This window comes from Procambarus clarkii, chromosome 76 (assembly GCF_040958095.1).
Source record: "Procambarus clarkii isolate CNS0578487 chromosome 76, FALCON_Pclarkii_2.0, whole genome shotgun sequence".
NCBI lineage: Eukaryota > Metazoa > Arthropoda > Malacostraca > Decapoda > Cambaridae > Procambarus > Procambarus clarkii.
Genome location: NC_091225.1, coordinates 9,864,948 through 9,884,877, shown reverse-complemented (window position 1 = coordinate 9,884,877; position 19,930 = coordinate 9,864,948). Strand labels below are relative to the sequence as shown.

The 19,930-nt window shown below is 47.4% G+C and overlaps 1 protein-coding gene across 2 annotated transcripts in view; it reads right to left on the bottom strand.

The window, feature by feature from the left end:
• Positions 1-19,930, bottom strand: part of LOC123771433 (uncharacterized) — a 910,720-nt gene that overhangs the window by 188,856 nt on the left and 701,934 nt on the right. For both annotated transcript variants that reach the window (XM_045763937.2, XM_045763939.2), the window contains exons 11-14: positions 10,834-11,022; positions 9,036-9,207; positions 8,301-8,408; positions 6,285-6,355 (exon numbers count right to left, since the gene is read on the bottom strand). In XM_045763937.2, the coding sequence (XP_045619893.1) occupies positions 6,285-6,355; positions 8,301-8,408; positions 9,036-9,207; positions 10,834-11,022 (540 nt within the window). The remainder of the gene's footprint in view (positions 1-6,284; positions 6,356-8,300; positions 8,409-9,035; positions 9,208-10,833; positions 11,023-19,930) is intronic.

Genomic DNA, 19,930 nt, shown 5'->3' with positions numbered 1-19,930 from the left:
TCAGCTACAGCTCAGAATGGAAGCAAGTCGACGAAGAACTCTGTAGGGTAAGGCAGGTCCTAGTCAACAACGGCTTCTCCAATGGTTTCGTCGAAGACATCATAAGAAGGAAAGTGAAACGCCATGCAACCTCTGAAGAGACAACTAACACAACACCTATACCCCCTATTAGACTATTTTACAGGAACTTCTTTTCCACAGCTCATAAAACGGAGGAAAGGGTCCTGAAAGATATTGTTAATAGAAACGTTATCCCTACAGACAAAAATCAGAGGATACAACTGACGATTTACTATAAAACCAGAAAAACGGCCAGCCTACTCATGAGAAACTCTCCAGACACAAAACAGAACGCTTTAAAAGAGACCAACGTCGTCTATGCCTTCAAATGCCCACTTGGGGACTGTAAGCTCCAAAAAAAACAGTATATAGGCAAGACAACAACATCTCTTTCTAGGCGTTTAACGATGCATAAGCAACAGGGCTCCATTAAGGAACATATAATCTCTTCCCACAACCAAACCATCGCCAGAGAAATCCTAGTAAACAACACAGAAATCATCGATAGATACAGCGATAGCAGACGGCTTGACGTTTGCGAGGCATTGCACATTAAGAAGTCAACACCAGCAATCAACAGCCAATTAATGCACAACTATATTCTACCCACCTCAAGACTCCGCTCCAATATAAAAGCATCAAGAAATATGGACCAATAGGCTTTCTACAATCACTTTCATTTCAATACCCATTGTTTCGTGTTCTGTCTTGTGTTGATGAAATTAATACCCTATTAAATACCACCTCACCCCATCCACCTCACTCAAATGTAGATATAAACAAATCGGAGATATGTAAGTTCTATTCAGTTGTGTATGTGTAAAGTCTTTGAAAATGTAATAAGTTTTACAAAACGCGCTCAAGTGTCGCGTCAGACTAGAAATAAATATTAATTTTGGAGAATTGATTTTTGAATTACCTCCAACAGTGAAAAGAAATGTACGAAAGATTGAGAAAATTCGTGTTAGAATTATTAATCTTACTTTTTCGGTCATATTTAATAATATATGTCTACAGGAAAGACTGCTACCAAAATATATATATATATGTCGTACCTAATAGCCAGAACGCACTTCTCAGCCTACTATGCAAGGCCCGATTTGCCTAATAAGCCAAGTTTTCATGAATTAATATATTTTTTTAAATTTTTTATTCATGAAATGATAAAGCTACCCATTTCATTATGTATGAGGTCAATTTTTTTTTATTGGAGTTAAAATTAACGTAGATATAAGACCGAACCTAACCAACCCTACCTAACCTAACCTAACCTATCTCTATAGGTTAGGTTAGGTTAGGTAGCCGAAAAAGTTAGGTTAGGTAAGGTTAGGTAGGTTAGGTAGTCGAAAAACAATTAATTCATGAAAACTTGGCTTATTAGGCAAATCGGGCCTTGCATAGTAGGCTGAGAAGTGAGTTCTGGCTACTAGGTACGACATATATATATATATATATATATATATATATATATATATATATAACATATGCATATTGTCCTGGGGACCATTCAGGCTTGTTCGCATTTGTGTTCCTCACGTGTGCCCCAAAGAATGAGGTGATTTGGTAAAATGCTATGCCCAAGATTACTATCCGAGTGCCGGCGGTGGGGTGGTTCAAATAGCCTCGGCTATCACCTCATTTTGTCCGGTCGTGATGGTCAAGTGGATTAAGGCGTCTTGTACATACCAGTTGCGTGGCATCTGGGAGTATGGGTTCGAGTCACTTCTGGGGTGTGAGTTTTCAGTTGCATATTGTCCTGGGGACCATTCAGGCTTGTTCGCATATATATATATATATATATATATATATATATATATATATATATATATATATATATATATATATATATATATATATATATATATGTCGTACCTAATAGCCAGAACGCACTTCTCAGCCTACTATTCAAGGCCCGATTTGCCTAATAAGCCAAGTTTTCATGAATTAATGTTTTTTCGTCTACCTAACCTACCTAACCTAACCTAACCTAGCTTTTTTTGGCTACCTAACCTAACCTTACCTATAAATATAGGTTAGGTTAGGTTAGGTAGGGTTGGTTAGGTTCGGTCATATATCTACGTTAATTTTAACTCCAATAAAAAAAATTGACCTCATACATAATGAAATGGGTAGCTTTATCATTTCATAAGAAAAAAATTAGAAAAAATATATTAATTCAGGAAAACTTGGCTTATTAGGCAAATCGGGCCTTGAATAGAAGGCCAAAAAGTGAGTTCTGGCTACTAGGTACGACATATATATATATATATATATATATATATATAAGATGAAGAGTGGAGGGTCTCTGAGGCTCGTGCCTGGGGTCTGGCCACTAGAGGCATGGAACATGTCAAGAGCAAGCAATGCTGGCCTAATGTCTCTCCCTTAACCTTCAAGTGGACGATTTGCTTTTCTGCTACAGTAAGGCGCCTGATTCTCCTGCACATTGTTTAAACTTTCCCCAGAATGTTGAAAGGGGTCGTTAATGGAGGTCTTAATGAGCGGTGAATCACTTCGTAGCCATTGATAACAGACACCAACGACCGTCAACAAATAACTAAGTCAGGGTAACTTGACAGGGTCGGTGATGACTCACACTACAAATGATTGGTGCGACTATTATTTTAGAATTAGTCGTAATAAAGCAAAATGGCCAACTTAAGGGTGAGTAACTTTGGGACACTACGAATATAAATGTGCGTACAAAGTGTAGCCCATCAGAAGGGCCCTGATAGTCTGGACACCAAAGTGGACTGCTCCACAGGATGCTTGTGAACAGCATTACACTCTCAAACATTGCGGCAGTATATACCACATGGCCGCTGTTGGGGTGACAGTGTAGTGTTATATACCACATGGCCGCTGTTGGGTGACAGTGTAGTGTTATATACCACATGGCCGCTGTTGGGGTGACAGTGTAGTGTTATATTCCACATGGCCGCTGTTGGGTGACAGTGTAGTGTTATATACCACATGGCCGCTGTTGGGTGACAGTGTAGTGTTATATTCCACATGGCCGCTGTTGGGGTGACAGCGTAGTGTTATATACCACATGGCCGCTGTTGGGGTGACAGTGTAGTGTTATATACCACATGGCCGCTGTTGGGGTGACAGTGTAGTGTTATATACCACATGGCCGCTGTTGGGTGACAGTGTAGTGTTATATACCACATGGCCGCTGTTGGGGTGACAGTGTAGTGTTATATACCACATGGCCGCTGTTGGGTGACAGTGTAGTGTTATATTCCACATGGCCGCTGTTGGGGTGACAGCGTAGTGTTATATACCACATGGCCGCTGTTGGGTGACAGTGTAGTGTTATATACCACATGGCCGCTGTTGGGTGACAGTGTAGTGTTATATTCCACATGGCCGCTGTTGGGGTGACAGCGTAGTGTTATATTCCACATGGCCGCTGTTGGGTGACAGTGTAGTGTTATATACCACATGGCGGCTGTTGGGTGACAGTGTAGTGTTATATTCCACATGGCCGCTGTTGGGGTGACAGTGTAGTGTTATATACCACATGGCCGCTGTTGGGTGACAGTGTAGTGTTATATTCCACATGGCCGCTGTTGGGGTGACAGCGTAGTGTTATATACCACATGGCCGCTGTTGGGGTGACAGCGTAGTGTTATATACCACATGGCCGCTGTTGGGTGACAGTGTAGTGTTATATACCACATGGCCGCTGTTGGGTGACAGTGTAGTGTTATATTCCACATGGCCGCTGTTGGGGTGACAGCGTAGTGTTATATACCACATGGCCGCTGTTGGGTGACAGTGTAGTGTTATATACCACATGGCCGCTGTTGGGGTGACAGTGTAGTGTTATATACCACATGGCCGCTGTTGGGTGACAGTGTAGTGTTATATTCCACATGGCCGCTGTTGGGTGACAGTGTAGTGTTATATTCCACATGGCCGCTGTTGGGTGACAGTGTAGTGTTATATTCCACATGGCCGCTGTTGGGTGACAGTGTAGTGTTATATTCCACATGGCCGCTGTTGGGTGACAGTGTAGTGTTATATACCACATGGCCGCTGTTGGGGTGACAGTGTAGTGTTATATACCACATGGCCGCTGTTGGGTGACAGTGTAGTGTTATATTCCACATGGCCGCTGTTGGGTGACAGTGTAGTGTTATATTCCACATGGCCGCTGTTGGGGTGACAGCGTAGTGTTATATTCCACATGGCCGCTGTTGGGTGGATAACGACAAATTAAAATCAGTATACAGGAGTGTGAGGGAGTGGGTATGGTCCAGTACGTCACACTAGAGAGTACACAGGAGTGTAAGGGAGTGGGTATGGTACACTACGCCACACTAGAGAGTACACAGGAGTGTGAGGGAGTGGGTATGGTACAGTACGTCACACTAGAGAGTACACAGGAGTGTAAGGGAGTGGGTATGGAACACTACGTCACACTAGAGAGTACACAGGAGTGTAAGGGAGTGGGTATGGTACACTACGTCACACTAGAGAGTACACAGGAGTGTAAGGGAGTGGGTATGGTACACTACGTCACACTAGAGAGTACACAGGAGTGTGAGGGAGTGGGTATGGTACACTACGTCACACTAGAGAGTACACAGGAGTGTAAGGGAGTGGGTATGGTACACTACGTCACACTAGAGAGTACACAGGAGTGTGAGGGAGTGGGTATGGTACACTACGTCACACTAGAGAGTACACAGGAGTGTAAGGGAGTGGGTATGGTACACTACGTCACACTAGAGAGTACACAGGAGTGTGAGGGAGTGGGTATGATACAGTACGTCACACTAGAGAGTACACAGGAGTGTGAGGGAGTGGGTATGGTACAGTACGTCACACTAGAGAGTACACAGGAGTGTGAGGGAGTGGGTATGGTACAGTACGTCACACTAGAGAGTACACAGGAGTGTGAGGGAGTGGGTATGGTACACTACGTCACACTAGAGAGTACACAGGAGTGTGAGGGAGTGGGTATGGTACAGTACGTCACACTAGAGAGTACACAGGAGTGTGAGGGAGTGGGTATGGTACAGTACGTCACACTAGAGAGTACACAGGAGTGTGAGGGAGTGGGTATGGTACACTACGTCACACTAGAGAGTACACAGGAGTGTGAGGGAGTGGGTATGGTACAGTACGTCACACTAGAGAGTACACAGGAGTGTGAGGGAGTGGGTATGGTCCAGTACGTCACACTAGAGAGTACACAGGAGTGTGAGGGAGTGGGTATGGTACACTACGTCACACTAGAGAGTACACAGGAGTGTGAGGGAGTGGGTATGGTCCAGTACGTCACACTAGAGAGTACACAGGAGTGTGAGGGAGTGGGTATGGTCCAGTACGTCACACTAGAGAGTACACAGGAGTGTGAGGGAGTGGGTATGGTACAGTACGTCACACTAGAGAGTACACAGGAGTGTGAGGGAGTGGGTATGGTCCAGTACGTCACACTAGAGAGTACACAGGAGTGTGAGGGAGTGGGTATGGTACAGTACGTCACACTAGAGAGTACACAGGAGTGTGAGGGAGTGGGTATGGTCCAGTACGTCACACTAGAGAGTACACAGGAGTGTGAGGGAGTGGGTATGGTACACTACGTCACACTAGAGAGTACACAGGAGTGTGAGGGAGTGGGTATGGTACAGTACGTCACACTAGAGAGTACACAGGAGTGTGAGGGAGTGGGTATGGTACAGTACGTCACACTAGAGAGTACACAGGAGTGTGAGGGAGTGGGTATGGTACAGTACGTCACACTAGAGAGTACACAGGAGTGTGAGGGAGTGGGTATGGTACAGTACGTCACACTAGAGAGTACACAGGAGTGTGAGGGAGTGGGTATGGTACAGTACGTCACACTAGAGAGTACACAGGAGTGTGAGGGAGTGGGTATGGTACACTACGTCACACTAGAGAGTACACAGGAGTGTGAGGGAGTGGGTATGGTCCAGTACGTCACACTAGAGAGTACACAGGAGTGTGAGGGAGTGGGTATGGTACACTACGTCACACTAGAGAGTACACAGGAGTGTGAGGGAGTGGGTATGGTCCAGTACGTCACACTAGAGAGTACACAGGAGTGTGAGGGAGTGGGTATGGTACAGTACGTCACACTAGAGAGTACACAGGAGTGTGAGGGAGTGGGTATGGTACAGTACGTCACACTAGAGAGTACACAGGAGTGTGAGGGAGTGGGTATACAATATAACAGTAGACCTACTCACTTGGTGGCCTCCTCGAGACAGGGCATCTCGTCCGGAAACTTGAGCAGCTCTGGGTCCCGCCTCTCCGCTTGCTGCCCAACAATATACACATTATAATACATATTTAACACTAAGAAGCAAACTACAGTACATTAAATAAATGAATAAATGAACATTCAAGAGATTAATAAACATAAAAAAACACAGTATGAGCCTGAACTGCTTGGTTATGTTAGCGGGGCCTCAGCCATACCCTGCCACAGTGTGGGGCTGCTCAGATAGGGTTGGTAAGGCCACCACAATACTGACCAACCAGTGTATATATATATATATATATATATATATATATATATATATATATATATATATATATATATATATATATATATATATATATATATATATATGCACACACACTCCTGCCCGCTTATCAGCCAGGAAACTTACAGCTCTACGGCGCATCTCACACCTTCTTGACAGCAGGGGCTGCAATACCTTATATGAAGCACAAGTTCGCTCTCATCTAGAGTATGTATCCCTTTCCTGGATCGCCTGCCCCCCCTCCCCCTCCCTCCCTCATTCATCAGACTGTTGGACAAAGTGAAGAGACGGGCCAGAAGGCTCATCTCTAGTCTTGACCAAGTCTGGTGGGAACGGTCTGAACATCAGAACCTGCAACACCGTCGGAACGTTGGTGTTACGTTCAAGGCCAACATTCTCAAAGTTCCGCACCTGGCCCAACTCCGTGGACAACCAGTAGTTGCCAGCCGTAGCACTAGGCTCTCAACCTTCAACAGTCTCATGCTGGAAGTGACATTCTCAAGAACATCACTCCATCAGCGATCATTCACTCCGAGGCTGACTCGCATCTGGAACTTGTTCGCTCAACAGGTTGACACACGGGAGATCAGGTCAACTGATCACACGAAGGCTCTGGCACACAGTTGGCTACAGGCTCATCCTCATATGATTATTATCTAATGTTGTTACTGAATAAAGTTTTTCCTATTGATGGATATAAAAGGCTCATGAAACAAATAGGCCTCTAAATAGGCTCTTGCTTGCAGTTTCACCAGGTTCCTTATATCATAGTCCCTTTATGATAGTTCCCTATGTGATACCTAGTTTTAAAGAACATTCTCATTAAATAAATGAGTCTCTAGGAGCAGGCTTCAAATGAGCTGAGGTTGGATAACAGCTCTTGCTTGCAGTTTCAGTAGGTATGTTATTAGGCATCCCTTATGAATCCTAGTCTTAGTTTAAAAAGAGAGAGAGAGAGAGAGAGAGAGAGAGAGAGAGAGAGAGAGAGAGAGAGAGAGAGAGAGAGAGAGAGAGAGAGAGAGAGAGAGAGAGAGAGAGAGAGAGAGAGAGAGAGAGAGAGAGAGAGAGAGAGAGAGAGAGAGAGAGAGAGAGAGAGAGAGAGAGAGAGAGAGAGAGAGAGAGAGAGAGAGAGAGAGAGAGAGAGAGAGAGAGAGAGAGAGAGAGAGAGAGAGAGAGAGAGAGAGAGAGAGAGAGAGAGAGAGAGAGAGAGAGAGAGAGAGAGAGAGAGAGAGAGAGAGAGAGAGAGAGAGAGAGAGAGAGAGAGAGAGAGAGAGAGAGAGAGAGAGAGAGAGAGAGAGAGAGAGAGAGAGAGAGAGAGAGAGAGAGAGAGAGAGAGAGAGAGAGAGAGAGAGAGAGAGAGAGAGAGAGAGAGAGAGAGAGAGAGAGAGAGAGAGAGAGAGAGAGAGAGAGAGAGAGAGAGAGAGAGAGAGAGAGAGAGAGAGAGAGAGAGAGAGAGAGAGAGAGAGAGAGAGAGAGAGAGAGAGAGAGAGAGAGAGAGAGAGAGAGAGAGAGAGAGAGAGAGAGAGAGAGAGAGAGAGAGAGAGAGAGAGAGAGAGAGAGAGAGAGAGAGAGAGAGAGAGAGAGAGAGAGAGAGAGAGAGAGAGAGAGAGAGAGAGAGAGAGAGAGAGAGAGAGAGAGAGAGAGAGAGAGAGAGAGAGAGAGAGAGAGAGATACTAATAATCCTCCAGTGGGAGCAGGTCAATACTACTGACATACCTGAACAACATAGTGGAGAAGAGTCATGCCAGGCTTGTTGGCTCTGATGTCAGTCAGCTTGTGGAGCGAGGAAAGCTTCATGCCGGCGGCGTTCCCGGCGTACCCTCCCTGTTAAGGCACACCACAGCACGTTACGTCCTTGCTCAACACCTACATCCTAAACACACCCTCAAACACCTCAAACACACACTATCATCTTAAAAAAGGTCTCTGAGATCTTAAACACAAACACACACTCTGAGATCTTACACACATACATACAAGATTCTCAGAGGAATTGACAGGGTAGATAAAGACAGGCTATTTAACACAAGGGGCACACGCACTAGGGGACACAGGTGGAAACTGAGTTCCCAAATGAGCCAGAGAGATATTAGAAAGAATTTTTTTAGTGTCAGAGTGGTTGACAAATGGAATGCATTAGGCAGTGATGTGGTGGAGGCTGACTCCATACACAGTTTCAAGTGTAGATATGATAGAGCCCAATAGGCTCAGGAACCTGTACACCTGTTGATTGACGGTTGAGAGGCGGGACCAAAGAGCCAGAGCTCAACCCCCGCAAGCACAATTAGGTAAGTACAAGTAGGTAAGTACACTCTGAGAGCTTACATACACACACACACTTTGAGATCTTGCGCGCACCCACTCTACGAGATCTTGCAGACACACATAATGAGATCTTACACACAAACTAAGCTCTTACACACACACACCTACTGGCAGCCAACTACTCACACTATTGAGGAAGTTGCCGGCGACGAGGACCATGTAGAGGACCTCCTGCAGGTGGGGGTTGGCGAGCAGGTCCCTCCCGGCGTAGAGGAAGGCGTTGATAGAGGGCTCGATCTGGTCCATGGTCGACTCGAACTCCTCCTTCAGCAGCATGGCTTCGATCCTCAGCTTGTACCTAGCCGAGATGTCAGGAGAAAGAGGCTGCTGAAATGAGGTCTCCTCAGGTGGGAATTTGACTGGGAGGATGAGAGAGAGTCGTAGTGAACTTTTATATGGGTAAAGGCATACCTGGAGAGGGTTCCGGGAGTTCTTCCCAGCCCAGCCTGCGGCCAGGCTCGAAGGCAAAAGATGAGGATTATTCTTATCTGAGAGTGAAACAGGGTGAGGCCAAGAAGAGTTGTGGTTGAGTGATTTTACAGTGATTTTAGTTACATTTTTACAGTGAGGCGTTACAGTGATTTTTGGTTGATTTTGCAGGTATTACAGTGATTTTTGGTTGAGTTTGCAGGTGTTAGTGATTTTTGGTTGAGTTTGCAGATGTTACAGTGATTTTTGGTTGAGTTTGCAGGTGTTACAGTGATTTTTGGTTGATTTTGCAGGTGTTACAGTGATTTTAGATTGATTTTACAAAGGTTACAGTGATTTTTGGTTGAATTTGAAGAAGGTTAGAGATTTTTTACTGAATTTCCCGGCATTATAGTGATTTTTGGTTGAATTTGCAGGGGGTTAGTGATTGTGGGTTGAATTTGCAGGCGTTACAGTAGTTCTCGGTTGAATTTGAGGGCATTACAGTAATTTTTGGTTGAATTTGCAAGAGTTACAGAGATTTTGGGTTGAATCTGCCGCGGTTATAGTGATATTGTGTTTGGTATTGGATTTTGGTCTAATAAGTTGAGAGAATTTGATGGATTATTTAGAATTTAGAATAATACTATCACTCAACACTAGAGACTCATCACTGCAAGAGTATCTTAAGAGTTTTCATAATATCTATTATTTTCCCCAATATTATCCTGTGGGACAGTCAGCAGCATCAGCACCTATGGTCAGCCACACTGGTCAGGGGCCCTAGCTCTAGGGACTCACTGAGGGACAGTCAGCAGCATCAGCACCTATGGTCAGCCACACTGGTCAGGGGCCCTAGCTCTAGGGACTCACTGTGGGACAGTCAGCAGCATCAGCACCTATGGTCAGCCACACTGGTCAGGGGCCCTAGCTCTAGGGACTCACTGAGGGACGGTCAGCAGCATCAGCAACTATGGTCAGCCACACTGGTCAGGGGCCCTAGCTCTAGGGACTCACTGAGGGACAGTCAGCAGCATCAGCACCTATGGTCAGCCACACTGGTCAGGGGCCCTAGCTCTTGGGACTCACTGAGGGACGGTCAGCAGCATCAGTACCTAGGGTCAGCCATACTGGTCATGGGCCCTAGCTCTAGGGACTCACTGAGGGACGGTCAGCAGCATCAGTACCTATGGTCAGCCATACTGGTCAGGGGCCCTAGCTCTAGGGACTCACTGAGGGACGGTCAGCAGCATCAGTACCTATGGTCAGCCACACTGGTCAGGGGCCCTAGCTCTAGGGACTCACTGAGGGACGGTCAGCAGCATCAGCAACTATGGTCAGCCACACTGGTCAGGGGCCCTAGCTCTAGGGACTCACTGAGGGACGGTCAGCAGCATCAGCAACTATGGTCAGCCACACTGGTCAGGGGCCCTAGCTCTAGGGACTCACTGAGGGACGGTCAGCTATGGTCAGCAACTATGGTCAGCCACACTGGTCAGGGGGTCATGGGACTCACTGTGGGACTTCCAGCAGCATCATCAGGAATTTCTCAGCACTGCCCAGCTTGGTGCGGTCACCGTCGAAATTCCTGAGCATGTCCATCTCGTCGGCCTCCGGCAGGATCTTGAGCAGTCCCCGCAGCTTCTCGGCGCCTATGTCGCTGTGCTCCCCGTTCCGGATCATCTCCATAATCTCCTCGTTGCTCCTGTGGCACATGTGAGAGCTGTGTTAAGGAATAATAATGATAACATTGATCAATTCTTATTCAAAAGAATGTGTGTACAAAGAACATAAGAGTAATGTACACTTGTAGGGAGAGGAGGAGTTACACAGAGTCATGCTAAAGGCAACACTAGCTTGGTACCTAGGGCTCACGCCTGGCCAGGTCCCGGCCACGAGGGGCAGGTTCACAAGGCTGTGAGGTGTAGGAGTGCATCACCATCACAAGTTAACGTGATGAAACTTACAAAGATGGAAAGACTGATGTTCAAGGTGCATGCGAGACGAAGATAATCGGAAATGATAAAGAAAAGTGGAATAAAGTAAATGTTTTCAAACAAGGATTGAATGAAAATTATAGAAGGCGTATATATGCCTCTTAAGAAGCAGTGTGGCCAGGGATAATGAATCACACTATTAGCTTTTATTATTGTATCTCAGGTGCTCGTGTGTAACATTCGAGTTTCAAAGAGTAAAAATGTTTATTGTTAATACATAAATGCATCGAATGATAACAGATGGGGGTGTATTGGTGGAGGTGTATTGGTGGGGGTGTATTGGTGGGGTGTATTGGTGGGGGTGTATTGGTGGGGGTGTATTGGTGGGGGTGTATTGGTGGGGTGTATTGGTGGGGTGTATTGGTGGGGGTGTATTGGTGGGGGTGTATTGGTGGGGGTGTATTGGTGGGGTGTATTGGTGGGGGTGTATTGGTGGGGGTGTATTGGTGGGGGTGTATTGGTGGGGTGTATTGGTGGGGTGTATTGGTGGGGTTGTATTGGTGGGGTGTATTGGTGGGGTGTATTGGTGGGGTGTATTGGTGGGGATGTATTGGTGGGGTGTATTGGTGGGGTGTATTGGTGGGGTGTATTGGTGGGGGTGTATTGGCGGGGGTGTATTGGTGGGGTGTATTGGTGGGGTGTATTGGTGGGGTGTATTGGTGGGGGTGTATTGGTGGGGTGTATTGGTGGGGGTGTTTTGGTGGGGTGTATTGGTGGGGGTGTATTGGTGGGGTGTATTGGTGGGGTGTATTGGTGGGGGTGTATTGGTGGGGTGTATTGGTGGGGGTGTATTGGTGGGGTGTATTGGTGGGGGTGTATTGATGGGGGTGTATTGGTGGGGTGTATTGGTGGGGTGTATTGGTGGAGGTGTATTGGTGGGGTGTATTGGTGGGGTGTATTGGTGGGGTGTATTGGTGGGGGTGTATTGGTGGGGGTGTATTGGTGGAGGTGTATTGGTGGGGTGTATTGGTGGGGGTGTATTGGTGGAGGTGTATTGGTGGGGTGTATTGGTGGGGGTGTATTGATGGGGGTGTATTGGTGGGGGGTGTATTGGTGGGGATGTAATGGTGGGGGTGCATTGGTGGGGGTGTATTGGTGGGGGGTGTATTGGTGGGGGGTGTATTGGTGGGGTGTATTGGTGGGGGGTGTATTGGTGGAGGTGTATTGGTGGGGGTGTATTGGTGGGGATGTAATGATGGGGATGTAATGGTGGGGGTGCATTGGTGGGGGTGTATTGGTGGGGGTGTATTGGTGGAGGTGTATTGGTGGGGTGTATTGGTAGGGGTGTATTGGTGGGGGTGTATTGGTGGAGGTGTATTGGTGGGGTGTATTGGTGGAGGTGTATTGGTGGGGGTGTATTGGTGGGGGTATATTGGTGGGGGGTGTATTGATGGGGGTGTATTGGTGGAGGTGTATTGGCGATGGTGTATTGGTGGGGTGTATTGGTGGGGGTGTATTGGTGGGGGTGTATTGGTGGGGATGTATTGGTGTTGGTGTATTGGTGGTGGTGTATTGGTGGGGTGTATTGGTGGGGGTGTATTGGTGGGGTGTATTGGTGGGGTGTATTGGTGGGGGTGTATTCGTGGGGGTGTATTCGTGGGGTGTATTGTTGGGGGTGTATTGATGGGGGTGTATTGGTGGGGTGTATTGGTGGGGGTGTATTGGTGGGGTGTATTGGTGGGGGTGTATTGGTGAGGGTGTATTGGTGGGGGTGTATTGGTGGGGTGTATTGATGGGGTGTATTGGTGGGGTGTATTGGTGGGGTGTATTGGTGGGGTGTATTGGTGGGGGTGTATTGGTGAGAGTGTATTGGTGGGGGTGTATTGATGGGGGTGAGTCTCTGGTGTTGGTCCCTGACCTCTCTGTCACTACACAGCCCCTGGTGGTGGTCCCTGATCTCTCTCTCTGTCACTACACAGTCCCTGGTGGTGGTCCCTGACCTCTCTGTCACTACACAGTCCCTGGTGGTGGTCCCTGACCTCTATGTCACTACACAGTCCCTGGTGGTGGTCCCTGACCTCTCTGTCACTACACAGCCCATGGTGGTGGTCCCTGACCTCTCTGTCAATACACAGTCCCTGGTGGTGGTCCCTGACTTCTCTCTCTGTCACTACACAGTCCCTGGTGGTGGTCCCTGACCTCTCTCTCTGTCACTACACAGTCCCTGGTGGTGGTCCCTGACCTCTCTCTCTGTCACTACACAGTCCCTGGTGGTGGTCCCTGACCTCTCTCTCTGTCACTACACAGTCCCTGGTGGTGGTCCCTGACCTCTCTCTCTGTCACTACACAGTCCCTGGTGGTGGTCCCTGATCTCTCTCTCTGTCACTACACAGTCCCTGGTGGTGGTCCCTGATCTCTCTCTGTCACTACACAGTCCCTGGTGGTGGTCCCTGACCTCTCTGTCACTACACAGTCCCTGGTGGTGGTCCCTGACCTCTCTGTCACTACACAGTCCCTGGTGGTGGTCCCTGACCTCTCTCTCTGTCACTACACAGTCCCTGGTGGTGGTCCCTGACCTCTCTCTCTGTCACTACACAGTCCCTGGTGGTGGTCCCTGACCTCTCTCTCTGTCACTACACAGTCCCTGGTGGTGGTCCCTGATCTCTCTCTCTGTCACTACACAGTCCCTGGTGGTGGTCCCTGATCTCTCTCTGTCACTACACAGTCCTTGGTGGTGGTCCCTGACCTCTCTGTCACTACACAGTCCCTGGTGGTGGTCCCTGACCTCTCTGTCACTACACAGTTCCTGGTGGTGGTCCCTGACCTCTCTCTCTGTCACTACACAGTCCCTGGTGGTGGTCCCTGACCTCTCTCTCTGTCACTACACAGTCCCTGGTGGTGGTCCCTGACCTCTCTCTCTGTCACTACACAGTCCCTGGTGGTGGTCCCTGACCTCTCTCTCTGTCACTACACAGTCCCTGGTGGTGGTCCCTGATCTCTCTCTCTGTCACTACACAGTCCCTGGTGGTGGTCCCTGATCTCTCTCTCTGTCACTACACAGTCCCTGGTGATGGTCCCTGACCTCTCTCTCTGTCACTACACAGTCCCTGGTGGTGGTCCCTGACCTCTCTCTCTGTCACTACACAGTCCCTGGTGGTGGTCCCTGACCTCTCTCTCTGTCACTACACAGTCCCTGGTGGTGGTCCCTGATCTCTCTCTCTGTCACTACACAGTCCCTGGTGGTGGTCCCTGACCTCTCTCTCTGTCACTACACAGTCCCTGGTGGTGGTCCCTGACCTCTCTCTCTGTCACTACACAGTCCCTGGTGGTGGTCCCTGACCTCTCTCTCTGTCACTACACAGTCCCTGGTGGTGGTCCCTGATCTCTCTCTCTGTCACTACACAGTCCCTGGTGGTGGTCCCTGATCTCTCTCTCTGTCACTACACAGTCCCTGGTGGTGGTCCCTGACCTCTCTCTCTGTCACTACACAGTCCCTGGTGGTGGTCCCTGACCTCTCTCTCTGTCACTACACAGTCCCTGGTGGTGGTCCCTGACCTCTCTCTCTGTCACTACACAGTCCCTGGTGGTGGTCCCTGGCCTCTCTGTCACTACACAGTCCCTGGTGGTGGTCCCTGACCTCTCTGTCACTACACAGTCCCTGGTGGTGGTCCCTGACCTCTCTCTCTGTCACTACACAGTCCCTGGTAGTGGTCCCTGACCTCTCTCTCTGTCACTACACAGTCCCTGGTGGTGGTCCCTGACCTCTCTGTCACTACACAGTCCCTGGTGGTGGTCCCTGACCTCTCTCTCTGTCACTACACAGTCCCTAGTGGTGGTCCCTGGCCTCTCTGTCACTACACAGTCCCTGGTGGTGGTCCCTGGCCTCTCTGTCACTACACAGTCCCTGGTGGTGGTCCCTGACCTCTCTGTCACTACACAGTCCCTGGTGGTGGTCCCTGACCTCTCTCTCTGTCACTACACAGTCCCTAGTGGTGGTCCCTGGCCTCTCTGTCACTACACAGTCCCTGGTGGTGGTCCCTGGCCTCTCTGTCACTACACAGTCCCTGGTGGTGGTCCCTGACCTCTCTGTCACTACACAGTCCCTGGTGGTGGTCCCTGACCTCTCTCTCTGTCACTACCCCTCTACTCAGCCTAGCCTCAAGGACCTGTTACACCTCCACTCTGAAGACCACTTGTAATCTTTTGTTAACTCTTCACCTGTTTACCTATCACTCAGTGTTACCTCTCCACCTGTCTTGGTAGTGGTCACCAGCTGATGGTTCCCTCTAGTGGTTCCCCTCGTGTGCTTGTGTACCTCTCTTGTCTCCCCTCGTGTGCTTGTGTACCTCTCTTGTCACCCCTCGTGTGCTTGTGTACCACTCTTGTCACCCCTCGTGTGCTTGTGTACCTCTCTTGTCACCCTTCGTGTGCTTGTGTACCACTCTTGTCTCCCCTCGTGTGCTTGTGTACCTCTCTTGTCTCCCCTCGTGTGCTTGTGTACCTCTCTTGTCACCCCTCGTGTGCTTGTGTACCACTCTTGTCTCCCCTCGTGTGCTTGTGTACCTCTCTTGTCTCCCCTCGTGTGCTTGTGTACCACTCTTGTCTCCCCTCGTGTGCTTGTGTACCTCTCTTGTCACCCCTCGTGTGCTTGTGTACCACTCTTGTCTCCCCTCGTGTGCTTGTGTACCTCTCTTGTCACCCCTCGTGTGCTTGTGTACCTCTCTTGTCACCCCTCGTGTGCTTGTGTACCTCTCTTGTCACCCCTCGTGTGCTTGTGTACCTCTCTTGTCTCCCCTCGTGTGCTTGTGTACCTCTCTTGTCTCCCCTCGTGTGCTTGTGTACCACTCTTGTCTCCCCTCGTGTGCTTGTGTACCTCTCTTGTCTCCCCTCGTGTCCTGGTGTTGCAGGTGTGTGTTGAACACAGCAGTGTTCCTTGTTCTGGTGTTGCAGGTGTGTGTTGAACACAGCTGTGTTCCTTGTCCTGGTGTTGCAGGTGTGTGTTGAACACAGCAGTGTTCCTTGTCCTGGTGTTGCAGGTGTGTGTTGAACACAGCAGTGTTCCCTGTCCTGGTGTTGCAGGTGTGTGTTGAACACAGCAGTGTTCCTTGTCCTGGTGTTGCAGGTGTGTGTTGAACACAGCAGTGCTCCTTGTCCTGGTGTTGCAGGTGTGTGTTGAACACAGCTGTGTTCCTTGTCCTGGTGTTGCAGGTGTGTGTTGAACACAGCAGTGTTCCTTGTCCTGGTGTTGCAGGTGTGTGTTGAACACAGCAGTGCTCCTTGTCCTGGTGTTGCAGGTGTGTGTTGAACACAGCAGTGTTCCTTGTCCTGGTGTTGCAGGTGTGTGTTGAACACAGCAGTGCTCCTTGTCCTGGTGTTGCAGGTGTGTGTTGAACACAGCAGTGTTCCTTGTCCTGGTGTTGCAGGTGTGTGTTGAACACAGCAGTGTTCCTTGTCCTGGTGTTGCAGGTGTGTGTTGAACACAGCAGTGTTCCTTGTCCTGGTGTTGCAGGTGTGTGTTGAACACAGCAGTGCTCCTTGTCCTGGTGTTGCAGGTGTGTGTTGAACACAGCAGTGTTCCTTGTCCTGGTGTTGCAGGTGTGTGTTGAACACAGCAGTGCTCCTTGTCCTGGTGTTGCAGGTGTGTGTTGAACACAGCAGTGTTCCTTGTCCTGGTGTTGCAGGTGTGTGTTGAACACAGCAGTGCTCCTTGTCCTGGTGTTGCAGGTGTGTGTTGAACACAGCAGTGTTCCTTGTCCTGGTGTTGCAGGTGTGTGTTGAACACAGCAGTGTTCCTTGTCCTGGTGTTGCAGGTGTGTGTTGAACACAGCAGTGTTCCTTGTCCTGGTGTTGCAGGTGTGTGTTGAACACAGCAGTGTTCCTTGTCCTGGTGTTGCAGGTGTGTGTTGAACACAGCAGTGCTCCTTGTCCTGGTGTTGCAGGTGTGTGTTGAACACAGCAGTGTTCCTTGTCCTGGTGTTGCAGGTGTGTGTTGAACACAGCAGTGTTCCCTGTCCTGGTGTTGCAGGTGTGTGTTGAACACAGCAGTGTTCCCTGTCCTGGTGTTGCAGGTGTGTGTTGAACACAGCAGTGTTCCTTGTCCTGGTGTTGCAGGTGTGTGTTGAACACAGCAGTGTTCCTTGTCCTGGTGTTGCAGGTGTGTGTTGAACACAGCAGTGTTCCTTGTCCTGGTGTTGCAGGTGTGTGTTGAACACAGCAGTGTTCCTTGTCCTGGTGTTGCAGGTGTGTGTTGAACACAGCAGTGTTCCTTGTCCTGGTGTTGCAGGTGTGTGTTCAACACAGCAGTGTTCCTTGTCCTGGTGTTGCAGGTGTGTGTTCAATACACCATTGTCTCTCAATTGTAATTTAAAGTTGTTTTTCTCCCAACCAGTTTAAAGAGACTAAAAATATTTACTTAATATTATGTATTAATATCTTAATAATTATAATAATAATTTGAATTAATATCATGTAACTTATGTAATTAATTTTCCATTGTAATAAAATATTTTTGTCTTACTGTTTTTTATTCATTAATATTTATATCCTGTCTTCATTATGTCACCTAATTATTGTACTTCATTTTTATAGTCTTTTCTCATGTCCTTTATTATCCTTGCTTAGCTTTATTATCCTTGCTTAGATTTATTATCCTTGCTTAGATTTATTATCCTTGCTTAGCTTTATTATCTTGCTTAGATTTATTATCCTTGCTTAGATTTATTATCCTTGCTTAGCTTTATTATCCTTGCTTAGCTTTATTATCCTTGCTTAGATTTATTATCCTTGCTTAGCTTTATTATCTTGCTTAGATTTATTATCCTTGCTTAGATTTATTATCCTTGCTTAGCTTTATTATCTTGCTTAGATTTATTATCCTTGCTTAGATTTATTATCCTTGCTTAGCTTTATTATCCTTGCTTAGATTTATTATCCTTGCTTAGATTTATTATTCTTGCTTAGATTTATTATTCTTGCTTAGATTTATTATTCTTGCTTAGATTTATTATTCTTGCTTAGATTTATTATCCTTGCTTAGATTTATTATTCTTGCTTAGATTTATTATTCTTGCTTAGATTTATTATCCTTGCTTAGATTTATTATCCTTGCTTAGCTTTATTATCCTTGCTTAGATTTATTATCCTTGCTTAGATTTATTATCCTTGCTTAGCTTTATTATCTTGCTTAGATTTATTATCCTTACTTAGCTTCATTATCTTTGCTTAGCTTTATGATCCTTGCTTAGCTTTATGGTCCTTGCTTAGCTTTATGATCCTTGCTTAGCTTTATTATCCTTGCTTAGCTTTATAATCCTTGCTTAGCTTTATGGTCCTTGCTTAGCTTTATTATCCTTGCTTAGCTTTATAATCCTTGCTTAGCTTTATGGTCCCTGCTTAGCTTTATGATCCTTCCTTGACTTTAAGGTCCTTACTTAGCTTTATGATCCTTGCTTAGTTTTATGGTCCTTACTTAGCTTTATGATCCTTCCTTAGCTTTATGATCCTTGCTTAGCTTCAAGTGCCATTAAACTTAAATTATACTATTACACATTATATTATGTTGTGTTCCACTGGCTTTCCTAAATTACACCTAAGTAATTCTGTTATTAAAGTAACTAAAGTACTGAACTGTTGCGGGAACTACCGACACCATAATGTAATAGTCAATGTCTGTCATCATTAAGTATCCCCTTTTTATTGTATTAATTTGTTCATTTTCTTCAATTTTCTAAGTTTTTGATAATTAACTTCCTGTTCTTTTTGGTATAGTCTGCCCCTTCACGCTTTCAAATAATTGTTTTCTAATTTGTTTAGGTTTTGCGAGAAACGCTTTGCGTAGGGGTGACTTCAGCATTATGTGTACGACCAGTCCTGAACCTGAACATTACTCTCATGTTCCTTGTTCACACACTCTTGTGGATATTATTATTGTTATTATTATTGTAGTGGAGGGGTGCATGGTTCAACACAGTGTGGTAGAGGGGTGCATGGTTCAACACAGTGTGGTAGAGGGGTGCATGGTTCAACACAGTGTGGTAGAGGGGTGTATGGTTCAACACAGTGTGGTAGAGGGGTGCATGGTTCAACACAGTGTGGTAGAGGGGTGCATGGTTCAACACAGTGTGGTAGAGGGGTGCATGGTTCAACACAGTGTGGTAGAGGGGCGCATGGTTCAACACAGTGTGGTAGAGGGGTGCATGGTTCAACACAGTGTGGTAGAGGGGTGTATGGTTCAACACAGTGTGGTAGAGGGGTGCATGGTTCAACACAGTGTGGTAGAGGGGTGCATGGTTCAACACAGTGTGGTAGAGGGGTGCATGGTTCAACACAGTGTGGTAGAGGGGTGCATGGTTCAACACAGTGTGGTAGAGGGGTGCATGGTTCAACACAGTGTGGTAGAGGGGTGCATGGTTCAACACAGTGTGGTAGAGGGGTGCATGGTTCAACACAGTGTGGTAGAGGGGCGCATGGTTCAACACAGTGTGGTAGAGGGGTGTATGGTTCAACACAGTGTGGTAGAGGGGCGCATGGTTCAACACAGTGTGGTTAAGGGGTGTATGGTTCAACACAACACAGTGTGGTAGAGGGGTGCATGGTTCAACACAACACAGTGTGGTAGAGGGGTGTATGGTTCAACACAACACAGTGTGGTAGAGGGGGTGCATGGTTCAACACAAC